This window comes from Pleurodeles waltl, chromosome 2_2 (genome assembly GCF_031143425.1).
Source record: "Pleurodeles waltl isolate 20211129_DDA chromosome 2_2, aPleWal1.hap1.20221129, whole genome shotgun sequence".
Taxonomy (NCBI): Eukaryota; Metazoa; Chordata; class Amphibia; order Caudata; family Salamandridae; genus Pleurodeles; species Pleurodeles waltl.
In genome coordinates, this window is record NC_090439.1 from 392533313 (window position 1) to 392551258 (window position 17946).

At 41.3% G+C, this 17946-nt stretch overlaps 1 protein-coding gene across 2 annotated transcripts in view; it reads left to right on the forward strand.

Moving 5' to 3' along the window:
- Positions 1-17946, forward strand: part of RTTN (rotatin) — a 978768-nt gene that overhangs the window by 410955 nt on the left and 549867 nt on the right. For both annotated transcript variants that reach the window (XM_069219896.1, XM_069219897.1), the window contains exon 25: positions 279-518. In XM_069219896.1, coding sequence (XP_069075997.1) covers positions 279-518 — 240 coding nt within the window. The remainder of the gene's footprint in view (positions 1-278; positions 519-17946) is intronic.

Below are 17946 nucleotides of genomic sequence, written 5' to 3' on the forward strand. Positions count from 1 at the left end.
TGGGTGTTGGGAGCCGTCCTCTGCACATGCCCACCGTGGTGTTGGACGGCTCCCAGTCGTCCAGCGCACGTAAGGGGTTAATGATAGTTCTTATTTTCTGTAAATGCGTTAATGACAGCATTATTCTGCTGCTCCCTTTGAAAGGTTTTGGAATTGGTGTATAGTAATTCCAATAATTTGCTTCATATTTCAGAAATAGTTTTTGACTTCGCATAATTCATGTTCATTTGTATGATAACTTGTTTGCACTGTTCATTCTTTTCTTGACACTCTTTCAGATTTTTATACACATTGAGATTATCTACAGAAGACATTGTTATAATGCGGGTCACACACACTGCCAGTGGACTTCAAGAGTGCTTGGACTCTATTACCCATGCGGTGTCCCATGGGGAAGTTAAGACTGCAGTTGCAAGAATGAGTTTTTATCTTTTAAATGACAGACTCTCTCTAAAGTGCAGTGTCGACTCGAGTATGTCAACTTTGAAATGCTTGCCGTGGCACACCGTACTAAACAGGTAGGTGTAGAAACATGCATCATAAAATGGCCTGGCCACAAGTTATTGTGTGAAGAATGACAAAGGCTAATTAATCCCAGTTTGGTCTGTTTTCTGAAATGTGCAAGGTAAAATATGGTTTTATACTTCATTAACGTTTTAAACATATTGTTCTGTTTTGAAAAAGGAAAGATGTGTTCCTTGGTACAAATGGTAAAAGTTGGATTAAGAAACTTGTTCAAATGTAATCCCCCACTTTCTAATGACACATGGGTGAAACCTTTGTACAGTTTTCTTTGCAGTGTTTCTCCAGTCAGTAGTCCCTTAGTATTGGTGCTACCAGGGGCAACACTAAGGTAACTAGAGCTCATTCTCCTACGGTGGGCAGATCTGAGCAACAAATCCTAATAACTTTTAATAGCGAGTGCCCTCCTGATATGGTTCTCAGGGTTCAGAGTTCCTTGAGTACCTTCTGTTCCGCCCTATTATCAGCAGAGCTACTGACACTGCCCTATTGTACCATGTGTGGTATGACTGAGCCACCCTACCCCCACCAGGCTGCAGGGGTTGAATTTCTAACCTCCTGGTGCAAAGGCTAATACAGAGCACCAATATGAATTAGTCATCCCTCTTTTCTAAATGAATACCACAACCGGACATGTCTTTAGAAATTTTTATTTTAAAATCCTAACAAAGTGCATGAAATATGAATGGCAATCAAACAGAATGCAAAAAGGAACACAGCAAAGCATGTCCTGGTCTGCGAAACATCAGTAACATTTCTAACATGATTGAGTCCTTAGCATACTAACAATCTCAAGCTATTTCTAAGTGCTACGCTAGTCTCATTTGAAGCTTTAAATAGGAAGCCTGTTTTGAGTCTCTCAAAATGATCACAGAACATATGTGTTTTCATTATGAAATAACAAGTCACTTATTCCGGAGTTGTAAAATAAACAGCTAGAAAATAAACAGCAAGAGCCTGAAGGCAACTTGTTCTCGCTGTCCCTGATGTCGCCTCGAAGTGAGCCTTGTTGATGCTGTGAAATGGTGTGACATCTGGCGTGATCATCTTAGTGTGAAATCCCTCTACAACCATGATTCGATACTTGGATTTATAGTATCCAATTGCTGATTTTATCTTATATTATAAAAAGAAATGCAGAACTTGCTGACACTAAAGCCTTAACAAGACTAAATCATGGCGACAAAATTTGTCATCTTGATTCACTTATTAGTTATATGCACCAATAACTAAAACAAAAGCATGTCCGCTTTGTAAGGGGACGCAGTGTTATGTCCGGTTAGACAATAGGAACACATGATTGTATGTCAGCTTGGGCAGTAAGGAGACATGATAATAACATGTCTATGCTTGTCTTGAAAACCTCACACTTTTTTTATGAAAGAATCTGAGGCTTGTCTGAGGATAGGCATATAATGAAAACAGAGCAGCCTGATAGGGAGTAACTATAGAAATAGACAAAGTGAACAGGAACTGTCAGTGTTTATGACATAGGCTTAGAAAGAGCCTATTACAGCGGTACAGGCATCTGCTATCTAAAAGTGCTGCTATACTCTGGGCCACTGCTTGTCCCTAAGCTCTTCATCATTTAAGATGAAATAAGTTTCTGTCAACTCTTAACCTTTATTCTTCCAGAATAAAGGAATTTCCTCCTAATGTACTGGCCAGAAGAGGGAGCCTTGGGAAACCCACAGGATTTAGGGTAAGTGTGTTGGTTGGGGTGTGGGGGTTTGAACTTCAAACTCATTTTCATGTCAGTGTAAACCAGTGAAGGACAGTACCATGGAAGCATATACAGAATGTCACTAATGTCACACTTTTCAATGGTGCTGAAGGCTGAGAAGGAAAATAGGAGAGAAGACATGCGTGCTGACAATGTCAGAAATGGTTGCCTTTGCTATGAGGCCTTAATCCTGATGATAGGTGTTGATTTTGATCTTCTCAAGAAGCTGGTTATTAATATGCTTCTCTGTGATCTCAGGAAGGATAGGTGGGTGATCGGCTGGGAATTTTTAAGATTTTTAAGATTTGCAGTGGATTTCTTTAGTATTCTTTAGTATTGATGAAATCTCTCCCCTCTTGAGTGTGTTTTGGAAGGTACCTTGGGGACATAGTGTTGGCTTTGATGTGTTGGGCCATCACAGTTCCATTAAAGATTTGTGATGGTCAGAGGGTGTGATATCTCACTTCCGCTACCCCTGGCATCTTGGTGAATTGACATCCATGCATAATTTATTGTATTTTTAAACTCTAGTGCATTGTTGTCAACTAGCTTTTACCTGTACTATGCTGCCTGTGGTTTTCTTTCATTGAGTGAGATCTGAGCACAGTGTGACATCTGCTGTTGGCTATGTTCTGTTTCTGTTTTGCTTACTAGCCCTTCTGCAACTTTCTGCCGCACTACCCATTAACTAAACACCATTCCGACCCACTGTATATACATTTTCTGGCCTCAGTCTTTTTAAGATATTGTGTTCCACTGAATCTTAGACTGCAGAAAGGTCACAGTGTCATGCCACTTCCTTCCCTCTTGCCCTTTGTCATAAGGAAATGTTCCCTAGATGTAAAAAGTGCAGTTTGTTTCTAGTAATCTCTATCTGATTGTATGGCATAGAATAGGTGGCAGCCATCTTGGTACTCTGCTTCAGTGGAGTCCCAGAAAAAAGGTAGAAAATTAGAAAAGGGGCCAGGGTAGGGACACCTTGACCCCTTAGCGCTGGCGCTGGAGTCCCAAAGCAAAACAGCATTTAAAAAAATATATATATATTTATCACAAATTTGCAACAGGGTTGTGAATCTGCAGCAAAAATAATAATAATTAAAAAATTTTTTTTAAAAGCACAGACTTCCGCACTTGCCTTAGTGAAGCCCCTGGGTGGGCCAGGATGCAGAGGCATGTTAAAATAAAGGAGAGGTGGGGAATGAGGCCAACACCTAGGGCATTTGTTATGCCTCTGGGACCACCACCTCCCTGGGGCTTATTATTATGTGGATGGGCCAGCTGAGCCCACCCACGCCCAGGAGACCGCCACCTCCCTGGAGCTTAATTCACATATTATGCGGGGGCCGTGCACCCGCAGCCCTGGGGGTCACCACCTTCCCAAGGCTTAATTCACATTGTATGGGGGGATTTCTTTGTTTCCATGCTTGCTGAGATGCAGGCAGGGAAACAGAGCAACTATTTCTCTCACAGAGAGGGAGCTGCATGTTTAGCAGCTCCCTCTCTGTGACAGCAATACCAGCTCCCGCAGGAGGCAGGGAGCAGGGTTGGACTGTGGCGGCCTTCAGGTTCCCCTGCAATCCCATTTTACACAGTGGGTGCCCTGTTGAGCATGCAGCACAGATAGCTTGGCCCTGGGGGATGGGGTCCCTGGGGCCGAAATTGGCTGGTGGAGGGGGACCATCCTTTAGTGGATCTGGTTCTTGCAGGCTTTGACCTTGATCTATGAGTTAGGGGACTTCTCGATCATTGAGAGGACCTCTGCGCAGGAGTACATCTGTCCATAAGAGCTGATGGAGTGTTTGGAGAAAACCTTGGAGAAGGTGTCCCCTAGGTGATGATGTATGCGGAGTAACCCTTGATGGGGAGTAGTCCGAGGCGAAGGATGACGTACATGTATTTTTTGTAGGCTTTCCAGCCAGCGCAAAGAGATATTCAGTAGAGTCTCAGAAGGATGCCTGGTTTAGGAACAAGGCCTTGGTTCCACTGGACCAACTGTCAAAGGTTGTACCTCTGACGACGCTGAGTGACCTCTTGACATCGATGGGATTTGAGTTGTGTACTTTGTTGACTGGAAGTCTTCTGTTTCTCCGTTGACGTTTGTTTTCTCGACGTTGATGTGTCCTTTGACAGTGATACCTGCTTCGACATCGACAAATACTTTCGGCCAGCCAGTGAAGCTCTTGATGGCAATGTAGCTTTAGACGTCAACTGGGAACGACATGTCTGGTGTCTTTCATGGGTTCTCCCACTGTGGAATGATTTTAGATGAGGCGTGCTGTTTGGAGGTAGATTGATTCACCTGATGGCCTCTTGAATTTGCTGCAGTTCCTTTGTCCTGGAGTCCATGTAACCTTATTTTCTCTCTGTCCTTCGGGGTCCGTCTGGACAGTTTCTGACAGTGAGGACAGGAGCCTGGACTATGGGACTCTGGAAGACACAGAATACAGACTGATTGAGGGTCAGTCTGAGCCCTTTCTTTCCACAAGAGTGAAGGCATAATTGATAGAAATATGATATATTTTGTGAATATCAGCAGGCTGTGCACTACAAACTGAGATCTTTAAAAAAACAGATGGTATTTCAAAAGGTTTAAAGGATTTTTCTGACAAAAATGTCAGAGCCGGTGCTCCAGAATCCAAACAGTAGGAACCGGAAAAAAGAACTGACCTGTCAACTGTGTGGCATGATGGGATACATGGGATCTTGGGAGGTCTTAAAGGCCCGGTGCCAGTTTTCTCGCTTATGTTTTGAGTGGCAGCCTATTGGCTAAAAATGTCTCACATTCCCTTTCATTTTGCAACTTTTCCTTATGTAGGCCTCCTGTCCTGTGGCCCATGCAGTGTTTCTTGTCCTTTCAGAGAGTGACTTCTGCCATTGACACTTCAGGTTATGAATGTCCTCATTTGAATTTGTTCAGTGTTTTGATGAGCAGTTGTTGGAAACTATTGGTTCAGTTTAAAGTTTTCCCAGTGTCAGGTGGGTCATCTTATTGAGGGTTTGACCAATGTTGTGCTCAAACTTGCCAGTAGAAACTCTGGGCCCATTGTATTTGATGGGTCATTTTGGACAATGCTATAAGATATATTTTGTCTCACTATTTTTGTTGAAGTGTCTGCTGTTAACTTTGAATATTCCCTGCTGCATATCATAAATAAAGAGAGTAGGGTTAAGATAGACAAGGATACTGACTAGTAAGTAATCTGACTAAAGCTCCAGAAGTAAAGGGGTTTGTGGTTTCAGCAGAGTACAAAAACATTACAAGCAGAGTGTGGTCTGCAGAATTTGCAGGTCTGATTATTTATTTGGTTGAATCTTAGCATTTTCATTGAGGTCTGCTTATGGTGTAGAGTACATCTATCTGATCCCAATGTTCAAACACAAGTTTTCTAGCTTTTCTGACCTTAGTTCTGCCGAAATAAGGAAGGCTAGGCTGAGGCTTTCTTCCCACTGTGGTGGTACATTGCGGCAGTGATGAAGCAGTTTTAGAAAATTACACTGATTGCTGCCTACACTGAAGTTGAAAATGGGACCACTTAATTTGATTTCTGCATGCAGTGGTAGGAAGCAACGCTGTTGGACCAGTTGAGGACACCAGCATGTATTTCATCCACAGCAGATTGTGTAAGTCCTTCATGCAGTCTCAGATGTTTGTGGTTGGACTGAATCTTCTAGAATGGGCAGTTGTGTGCTTTCTGTCGTTGATCAAGTTTACAGCTCCATATGATATTCCTCCTTCTGAAATATATGCTTTTCCTAATGCAAAGTTTTTTTCAGGAATATTTCATTCTATTCTTTGTTTGATTCATAAAGAACAAAGTGTCTGTTCGGGTAGTGCCTCTTTTTATGATGCTGTATTGTTACCGGTAGAGATCTTTGTGTCACAATGGCACATCTTCAGACTTTTGTTTTTTCAGTACAGCAGATTTTTTAGTATGTTAAAAAAAAAAAAAAATTACTGCTGTAATTTAGTCCAGCTTCAAGAACTGGGCGTGGGTTCTTTGAACTTTCTTCACATTGTTTATTGTTAATGTGCCACTTGTGGAGAAATCATGTATTTTAGATTTAAGCCATAAAACAGCAGTCCGTATCACACCCAACAATGAAATCAGTGCATCACTCACAGGTCCGCAGAGCTGTATAGTTACTATTACTTCAACTCTTAAAGTCAAGATAGAATCTAGGAAACATCTCTAACATCTGGAATGGTGGCAGTATGTTTACTATGCATGATTTATCATCCACCTATAACACACTGTCGGGAATTTGTAAATGTTTTGCAGATTGAGGCATTAATCATTCGTATTTTAAGCAATAAAAGATTGTTAAACTGCCGTTGTTACAGAACTCACTTGTTTATCTAAAGTAGGCCATTTTGCATCAAAAACATTCAAAGCTTTTTAGCTGAGGTTTAAAGTGACAGTATGCATGCTATCAGCTGGTGTGGAAAGTAAATGAAGCAACCTCTAAATATACTTCTACTCAATGCCTTAAACTAAATGACCTCAAATTGAAACACAAAAAAAGCTTTTATTCATGTTTCAGGGGCAAGGGTGGTATTCATCAGAAGATTACCAAACCTAATGGCAAATTTCAGAATCCATTTACTGAAACAGAGTTTAGAGAATATATGGAGGCCAGTGGAAACACTGATTGTTTAATGATTCTACTTAAATATGTTATAGACCTTTCACTTTCTTGCAGTTATTTTCCTGTTGTACTCTGCTTCGTAACTAGATATGTTGCATCCCTGTAGAGCTGATGAGTGGTCCAGTGACTGTTGTTGCTACATACATATATCCTGTTTGGCAGAAGTGCATTAACTCTCAATTAACACTTAATTGCCTTTGAGATTGTTAGCGCGTCGGACCTTAACAAGTAAACATACAAGGTGACGCGTATAGGTCGATTAACCTTTTGATTCGCATGGAGTAGCCTAGCTATGGTGTGCCAATGTGATCAGTAATTGAAAAACAATTGTTCAATAACCATGAGTCATAACATCAATCAATATTCAATATAATAAACATCACACCATGACGTTACAGTCATGAATAACCACACCTCAGTATACGTTTTAGAAATTTTATTTCCCTATTGATTACAATACTAAGTCATGAGATTAATTCAAACGCAATTCAATTTGATTAAAACCCAGCATCAATTTGTTAGAAGACACCAAAAACATAAACTAATCAAAGCTTGTATCAGAGTACATTCTATAGCATTAACATAGGTCAATAATAGAATCGCAGGCAAATAATCCTTCCTAGTCATAAAGTTCAGCAAAGCAGTCCGTCAACCATTATAGCGGTGATCTGTAAACGTCATGTAAAGAAACCCTTAACTAACCTAGATTAGCATTCGCATGTGGGACTTCATGGAAAAACTATTTAGGAACAAGAATTTAGAAGAAGCATCTAGCTAAAAAAAAACTATTAGACAGCGTAGTTGGTACCTAGAAAGAAAAGGCACAAAAATGCATTTTAGTCACATTGTCATATCTACCTATCCACTGAATGGGTCAGCAACAGAGTCACTCTTCATCTTCAGGTCATCAGTCAATCAGCATCACATCAGGCTCTCAATCAGAGAGTATGAGCCCAATGACAGAATCTCAAATCTTTTCTCTTCTCAATAACCTAGTTCATAACGGGGTAAGATCTTTTTCCCTCTGTCAGGTTGTTATATCAAAGTCACCCAGACTATCCCCCAATTTCCAATTGGTCAATTAGTCGTACGTTGTTATCTTAACCAATAATGTCTACGTGCCAAATCTATGAATTCTAATATTTCACAGTTCACATGTGGTTGATTGGTCCGCAATACGATGTTCTCATCATCCGGCTCATCAGGTATCAAAAATGTTGCATCTCCTTCTCCAGTCAGTGCCTTCATTGTTCGAGTCCTGAGAAAGTACATCTAGCACGCATTACACTCTTTTTTTTATACGTTCAGGAGTCACCATCTCCTGTCCGTCAGTTCTCATAGAATCTCCAGTTAAGCATTTTGTTAAACAATGAGCAGTTCAAGGGCAGTTCACTTTGTCAGCATTTTTCCATTAGACAGTAAGAAATTCAGCTTTTCTGCCTGAGGCCTGACAAGACTCGCTAAGTTAAGGCCTACGGTTATACAGAACATAGTTTATAACTCTCAATATGACATATTACTACATTAATCTAATACATTTTCAATAATTCATGTATGCTAATCACTCATTTAGTACAATTCATTAATACTGGTGGCCATTCTCCGAGGTCACGATTTCAAACGTGCACATTATTTTTCTACGTTATTCATTTTCTACTAAATTCATTATTTAGAAACTTAAACATTTGTTACTAAGTCATCACACTACTTTTACCACCTACAAATTTTATAGCTCGATTTCTTCAACAATTTGCCCTATTCTCGGATTTTCCCTAAAGAGTCTTTCCCTGTTTCGTTCTTCCCTCCTCTGATTATTTTTAGACCTTTTCAGTTTAATCCCTTGACAATTTACATAATCCCCATATCCCTTATATTCAAGCTATTACAATCAACATTCCCTGAATGATTTTTAATAGTACCCTATTCCAAATTTTACTAAGCCAGTTTCCCACTGAAGCAAACCCCTTACCAACTTTTTCCCAAACACCTGGTTCTTTCAATTCCTTCAAATCACTACTTGAGTTAGTCAGGTTAGTAAGTAAGTCTCTTATCTCCTTACTATTGTTAGGAATATATGAACAACAATGCCTAGAGTTAATCATTTTACAGACTCCGCTATCCTTCGCTAGAAGGATGTCTAAAGCAAGATGATTTTGAAGAGTCATAGCTCTTTCCGCAGCCAATTCAGTATCTATCAGGCGTATTGCCTCTGTAAAATTTGTAAGCATGTTATCCACATTAGTAGACATCTTTCGAATCTTAATCGAATTCAGGACTCTCCCCAGTGAAGGAATCACCGCACCAAATATATCTCCCACTATCGCAGAAGAGGACTCACTCCTCAGTCTCTTATGATGTAATTCAGTCAGTTTTGGAAACGTTTTCAAATCTTCTATCTGGTAAATCTTTGGGAATACTATCCCCAAATAACATGTCCCATACCATCCTCTTGGAAGACGGTAATTAGCATTTAGTCCACAAATATAGTAGATTCCCAGAATCGCAGAGTCCTGACCATTCAACATAAATGTCCATTTACTCTGAAACAAAAACACATGCCTACATTCACTTGTACCCACAGATAGTGTCAGTGTGCGACTTTGGCCTATATATACAAAGCTTCCCTACGTGTAAGGCATCTAAATCTAATTTCCCTTGTGTTTTAATTGCAGTGTAAACATAATCATTCTTGTAAGTCCTTTTCTCTAAGCTTTTGTCTAATTTCTCTTCTAATGCTTTTCTCCTATCATCAGTATGGCCTAAGAAGCTCTTCTCCAAAGGTGTAAGCAAGCATGTGAAATTATTCTTATGAGCGTAAGGAGTCCCAAAGGTTAGTGTAGGCTCAAAGAGTCCACTAACCAATACTATGTCATGATCCTTAGCTACTCTACTCTGTTACCTAATGATAGGAACAAACAAAAACACTACATCATAATTGGAATAAAAATATTGAATATACTCCTGGTCATAGAACCTTGTTAGTAGCAGACTACAACTTATCCCGTAGGTTAATGGAAGACTATGGTAAGTAACTCCTTCCTCAACTGATGAAGGAATTTGCGTGCACACAAGACAATCCCTTGCATCCATTGTCTCAACATACTCCCTCAATAAGCGATAGAAAACTTTAGAAGAAAGTTCTTCTTGAGCATTAGTATAATCATGCAAATATTTCTCATCTAACTTAAACTTTTCTAAGGCTGTTAGTGTAGTAGTCTAAGAAGCAGAAGTATGGTTGACTCCCTTTTCATCAAGAACAGACATTCCCACAAAACAAAATCCCACACATAATTGCTGACCCAACACGTATATACTTATGTCTAGCATCTCTAACTTGCTTATTAAATTCAACCATGATCTGTAAAGAATCAGAAAGCAGAAGTAACTTGGAAAAGTGCAGCAAAAATCAAAAATAGAAAATTCTTCTTTCAGCAGCTCAGTTTCACATCTAGGAACCCATCTCCTTTTCAAAATTGATTAGCAGCTCGTCACATCCGGTTTTCAAATGTCAAATCAGGTTAACAATGTCTTTTCCAGTTTACTTCTGACAGTCTCTTTTCTCAAAATATTTCTCAGATTAGTTTCAACAGTTCAGCTCCTTGCTCATCTTCAGGTTACATCAAAATACTGACTCAGAACTTCCCTATCAAAACAAAAAGACATAAACTTGTGTTGCCATTTGTTTGTAGTTGCATACGCTCATTCAGGACCTGCGCATTTTTGACTTGCTATTCTCTTTCTTTTCAACTTTCGATCACCACTCAACTCTCCTTCACTCAATTCTTCCTTTCTTGTGGTATCTACTTCCTCTAATGTTTGATCAGTAACCACTGCCTTCCGTTTTTCTACTTGTGATTCAGGCCAATTGTCTCCTTTCCTTGAAACTTCTATCAATATTCTTCTCAAGATTGGACTCGTCTCATTTTCTTTCTCTGTGGTCTTTTCTCTTGATGTACCTGCAGCATGCTCAGGAAGAGTCAGATCACTTTGGCTTTGATCTATCTTACCTCCTTCCCCTTCTGGGTCTAATTCTTGCTCTGTTTGTTTCTCAGAATCATCTTCTTCTGGGAGAACCCCTGCTGTGTAATGCTCTCCTGCTACGTCAGTTGAGATGGAGTCTCCAAAACCCTCCTGTAGCTCTTCACTTTCATCTCTCAAAGGGGTGGTAGACCCATCTTCCACAAGTTCAGGTTCGGCTTAAGGTTCTCCTTGTTCCTTTTCTGGTTCTGGTGCTGCAACTTGCTTCGTGGTTGTTGGTTCTCCCAACAACGCTTCTTTATGATCCAGTGGACATGCCACTTTCTTCGTGTGACTTGCATGAATCCAGTTCGGAATCCCTGCACACTTCACAGCTGTCGTAGTTGTTAAGATTACCTGATACAGTCCTTTCAAACGTGGCTCCAAACACGCCTTGTGAACATGTTTTCGGACAACAACCCAGTTGCCGGCTCTCAGGTTGTGCCCTGGATCGTGAATTGGTGGCAGTGTGGTGGCCTCCGCCTGCTGAGAGAAAGAGCCAGCCACATCAGCCAGACCCTTGCAGTAGTCTAACACCATATCATCTGTAATATTGATAAGTGCATTGGCTGGAACTGCTAGCAATCTCATTGCTCTGCCCATAAGGATTTCGTGGGGTGACAGTCCTGTCTTCCTGTCAGGTGTATTTCTCATTGACATCAACACTAAGGGCAATGCATCTGGACATTTCAAATTCGTAGCTGCACACATTTTGGCAATTCTTGATTTTAAAGTACCATTCATCTGCTCCACAAGTCCTGATGCTTCAGGGTGGTAGCTACAATTCAACTTCTGCTCAATGTTCAATGCTGCACACAAGAGTTTAATCACCTCGTTATTGAAGTGCGTTCCCCTATCTGATTCTAAAGAGATTGGAAATCCAAAACATGGTTTCAACTCTCTAAGCAACAGCTTTGCTACTGTGAGGCTATCATTTCTCCTTGTAGAGTACGCTTCAGTCCAGTGACTAAAAATGCACACAATCACCAACACATATTTCAGACCTCCACATGAAGGCATCTTAATGAAATTCAATTGCATTCTGCTGAATGGACCCAGAGGTCTCCCAGTGTGGCTCAAATTTACCATGGTCCCTTTTCCTGCATTTAATTGCTGACAAATAACACAGCGATGGCATACTGCTTCAGCTGCTTGCCTGAACTTGGGGTTAAACCAATCTATTTTGAATAGATGAACCATGGTATCCCTCCCAATGTGTGCCTGACCATGGTAGTACCTCGCCATCTGAGACAGCAGACTATTTGGTAATACCATTTGACCCTCTTCAGATACCCACAGTTCATCCTGTCTCTCCTGTCAATTTTAGCCATGACCTCTTCTCTTCCTTGTTGACATTACTTTGCCACATTTTCAATTCATCTAATGTGTCGATCACCCTTAATGCAAAACTCGTACATGTGGTATCTTCTTCAGACATCAATTCCCATTTGTCTTTGAACGATATACAGTTCAATGGGCAAAAACTTGCGACTTGATCCGCTTATCCATTCCCCAGTGACACATAGTCCTGCGATTTCAGATGTGTACTGCATTTCACCACAGCAATTTCTTCATGCAATTGCATTGCATTCAGCAACTCTTTTATTCTTTCACCATTTCTCACTGGTGAAACAGTAGAAGTCAAGAAACCTCTTTGTGACCCCAATTGACAAAAATCATGAACTATTTCAAATCCGGATTGGCTATCTGTATAGATAGTGACTCTTAGTCTAGCAGATACATGGCATGCCCTAGTAAGAGCTACCAATTCTGCTACTTGTGCAGAATATACTCCTCGAAGCCAGGAAGCTTCTAAGCTACCTGTAATTGTGCACACAGCATATCCTGCTCTCAACGTCCCTATACCATCTCTGAGGCAAGAACCATCAACAAAGACAATTTGGTCATTCTCTTCCAATTGTGTATCTCTGTTGGGTCTTGGTTTTGTGCACAACTCGGTTACTTCAAGACAATCATGCTCAATGTCTTCCTCTTTTTCAATTTCGGCAGTGTTGCTTGGGAGTAAAGTTGCCGGGTTCAGCACTGTACATCTTTTTAATGTCACATTAGGAGCACCTAAATTGCTTATCTCATACTATGTCAGTCTGGCACCAGTCAATTATTGTGTTTTCGTCCTTGTAAGTAAAATCTCAATCGAGTGAGGGACCATTACAGTCAGGGGATATCCCATCACTACTCCTTCACACTTCAACCTGGTAAGGCTGCTGCAACAGGGTGCAAAGTATCTGAAAAATATGCTTCTGGGCGATGAGCACCTCCATGGACCTGAGTCAAGACAGACCGTGAAGATGCATTACGCTCGTGACAAAACAATATGAAAGGTTTTGTGTAATCAGGCACTCCCAATGCTGGAGCTCTGCACAAACTCTCTCTCACCTCAGTGAGTGCTTTCATCTGTTCCTGGTCTAATGTTATGGGATCAGTAACATCCTTATTTGTCAGCTTTTGCAATGGCTTTGAAATCTCAGCAAAATTCGGCATCCACTGTCGACAGTAACCTACCATTCCCCAAAACATCCTGACATCTCTCTGTGAAGTCGGGAGACTTCTCAGCAATATTATTGTGATCCTTTCTCTAGAAATTCTCCTCAACCCTTTTTCAATCTGGTGACCCAAATATTTCACTACCTTCTGGCTGTATTGCAATTTCAATGGTGACACCTTATGACCACATTTTTTCCAAATGTTTCAACAGGGCAATCGAGTCGTACTTACACTCGTCACTTGTTTTAGATGCATCCAACAAGTCATCAATATACTGCACCAGAGTCGATTGAAAAGGCATTTCCAATGACTCCAAATTATTTTTCAAGATCTGATTAAACAAAGAAGGTGACTCTGTGTACCTTCGAGGAAGTCTGCACCAGCTGTACACTCGGTCTAGGAATTTTGAAACTAAAGAGAAACGGACTCTCCCCATAAAGAGGCACAGAAAAGAAGGCTTGTGACAAGTCAACCACTGTGAACCATTCTGCATCATATGGAATCTGTAACATTAGTACTGCTGGATTAGGCAGTACAGGACAACACTTGACCACCATGTCATTTACTTTTCTCTAATCCTGAACAATTCGCACCTTCCCACGCAGCTTTTTCAAACCCATTATTTGTGAATTACATGGGCTGCTCAGGACTTCTTTCAAAACTCCCTGCTTCAAAAAAATCTCCAATTATCTGTGCCACTTTCATCAAGACAACTTGTGGCATATTGTGCTGTGGAAGCTGCGGAAACACTGCATTTGGCTTCAAAGTTACCTTAATGGGTTCTAGTCCTTTAATCAAACCCACTTCTTTACCTGTCAGATCCCACACATTTTCCTGTACCGTTCACTGCAAATCAGAATGAAGCTCTTTCACTGTGAACATGGGGAAAAACTCAATCAAGGGATACTCCTCATTTTTAGTCTCACACTCGAGTTCTGGAGCTGGATCTTCCTCATCATCACTATTTGTCTGTATCTCAATTCCATCAACTGAACAGGTAATTGAACACCTGGTTTTACATAATAAGTCCCTTCCCAGTAGGGATACTGAACCTGAATCACAGACTACAAACTTATGCAGTTCCTGGAAGTTGCCAATCTCAACTTGCACTGGATCTGTAATTGGATTCGTCAAATGCTTATTCGCTACCCCCACAACCTGATCTGTACTTCCTGAGAGGGGCAAATTCGGAACTTCTGCACATCTTACTGTATAGCGCATAGCTCCCGTATTTACTAAAAATGAGACCTTGTGACCCAATACCTTTCCTCTCACATAAGTTCCACTCTGATCTACTGCTAAGGAGGCTGCAAGCACACATGGCTCCTCATCAGAACTATCACTCATCCAATCACCATTTATTTCATTCTCACTGTGTAATGGGAATTGGTGCACGGTGTTACTACTTCGGTCTTGTCTCTGACCTGTGACCTGTTGAGTAAGCATCACCTGTTGCTGCTCCATCGGGGCTTGAGGTAACTGCATTTGCTGTCTAGGTACCATTGGAGCCTGCTGCTGCATTGGTTGCAAATGTGGCAACTGTGCATGAGGTATCTGCACCTGCTGCACGGGTTGAAAATTTTGCATCTGATTCATGTTGTTTTGGAAATTTGGATTAGGCTCTCTCATTCTTGGTATTCTCACATTTTGAATTATATTGACATCACCATTTTGCTGAACACCTTCCTGCACCATTGTCTGACACTCCTGCTTCCAATGTCCCACTGCTCTGCAAATGTTACTCAGCAATAGCTTCTTCATCCCTTGCCCATCATTCCGAACCACTACAGTACTCAAATCCGGACCACAATTGATATTGACTCCACGATCCCTACCTCTCATCTGAGGTTGGAACTTGACAGTTCCCTGCTGCTGTGGTATCTGTTGAACAAAAGTTCCTTGCACTCCTGTTTGAGCTGCCTTAATCTGCATCACCATTGCTTTCTCCTTCAGCTTTTTCTGCTTCAACTCAATCTCATCACTACAGTATTTCGCATATTTCAGCACCTCCTCAATTGGCATCGCTTGCCAGCAAATCAAATGACTCAACTATCTGACCTATTTCAGGTCTCAGTCCTTCCACAAAATGCAACATGTCTTTTGGCTCAGTCGCTTCCTTACCACTGTACTGCTTGAATGCTTTTAACAATCTCTCATAATAAGCATGTATCGACTCCTTTACCTCCTGCACTGTCCTGTCGATCCTTTCCGAGTCAACATTTTTAGGCAAAATTCTCATCTGCAGGACCTCAATCAACTTATAATAGTGCTTCATTACTTCCGGAGGTGGTGCACCTGTGGTTCTATCCCTTTCTGGTCCACTTGTCGGCCAATCTACACTCTCTTACACTCAACCCACAAATCAGCTGGAACCACTATTTCCATTAAAGTATTCAATTCAGGTCTTCCCATAGGCATTTTGAAAGCTTCACAAACCTGTCTGTCTGCTGATGCCATTCAACCGGCTTCTCTCTTAATTTCAGATAATCATTTGTAAATGACAGAATATCACTCCTGTGCCAAGGAACATGAACAAACTGCCCTCCTGGGATCACTCTCATTGGCAAAAAATTTACTGGATCCTTATCCTTTTGTACCCTTTCAGACCCTTCTTGTGAATATTGTTTCCTTTTATCCTTCTTCTTTGCCTATCCTCCTTCCCACTTTTCTAATGTTCCACAAATTTGAGCACTCTGTAATAGTTCTTTAAGTGTGCCTTCATTCCAGCTGACCTCATGTGTTTAAAATCATTTGCCTCAAAATCTAACCTGTAGCTCCTTTTCAAATGTTTTGTTTTGCCAATTTCTATATTATGTGTTTCTGCCAGATCTGCCAATCTCTGATGTATCTTGCCCATCTCTCTTGTGATTCTCCGATAAGTATCTTAATTCTGCTTCTGTATAACATTCTGACCTGTTCACCCCATTGTTTCCTCGACTAGTTCAGTTATTTCCTAACTCAATCTAACACGATCGATCTGTTCTTCACTCTTGGACGCATTCTGTGGGGGTGTTCAAACTATCTAACCACTCGTTCAGCTGCTGTGCTGTCAATGTCTGTAACGTAATGTTACTCGCATTTGGTGATGGCACCTGTTGTACCACTACACTTGATTGTTGCGGGGTCATAAGCTTTAAGCTCTGACCTGCACTCTGGTTATTTGCGGCATCAGGAAGTGCGACAAGTGGACTGATATCCAACAATGACCTCGATCCATCAAAGGTCTGACCCATGGATGAGACTACTTGAACCTGCTCACTTACTCCTCTTCTCACTAGACTCTGAGACATCTCACCCTGTTCCCCTGTGACTGATTTCTTCTGCGCAAACAATAGTACCGCTGGACCAACAGTAATCGGCAGCGATATTGCATCTGGGGCTGCTCTTGCACCTGCATTTTGTGGAAAAGTAACTCCCTTACTCTGATTCATTACCAAAGTCAAATCTGACTGTGTTCCCGTCATTGGTGTAAACCTTGGCATACCTTGCGGCTGTGCCTGGGCATCAATATCTGAGTCAGCTCAGCCTGGACCAGTAATGGTCTTGGAACCACTTGTTCCGTAGTCACCACTAAGTTTGAAGTTGTCTCAAGAATCAGCACTTCAGGATAAATCCTTTGTACCAGTGGCGGATGCAACTGTGCCTGGACTACTGAAGCAGTCAACACGTTAGGATTACTCTGCACCACACCTTGTACCTGTCCATTATTAACCTGTTTTGGACTCACTGTTCCCATTGCATGTACCGGGGCTGTTTGATCAGCACTAGTACTCAGACCATCATCATGCACCACATACAATGGTGGTCGGTCTCTCAATATTTGGTTCTCAGTATCAGAATCCTCCTCCACACTTTCTTGTTACCTCCCTTTCTGACGAACCCTTATCTGACTTTCTAGTTGATTTCTTTCCTTCTGTCTCATCTTCCTGCGTAATTGCTGGAAACAACTTAACATCATGTAATGTCACTGCTCTCCATTTCTTCTGTTCCCAATCCCATCTTGCCTCTGCTAGTGACTTCTCTACCTTTCTCACTCTCACTTCAAATTTAATTAGCTGTTGCTGTCTGGCTACCATTTCCCAAACCGCTAATGCCTCAAACTGTGCTGGTCTCGGAAGGGCTTCGATTCACACAGCACCATCCGCAATTGCTCCAAAGACATAGCGCGACACCTCGCTCTTCTATTACAATGTATGCTAGAGTATTCTCTGGCGGTGTAGGCTCTCCTACGCTCGCTTTAATGTAAGTATCTCCTTGTAGGGCACTCTTTAATGCCTTGAAAAATGTCATCTTTTCTACTTTTGTGTATTCAAAATCAAATCAGAAAATGACTTTTACTCCCAAGACGGCTTTCACCTACGTTCTCAACCAATTGTCTCTCACGGACGGCTGCCAATCCATGCGCGACTCTTCTCACAAACCAACTTATCCCAGCGCAGCTCCAGTGACATCACACTCACACACTGCGGCTGACAAAGTCTTGCGGCTCGTCCTCCTAAACTCCAATTCACACAAAACTAAAGCAAAGTATT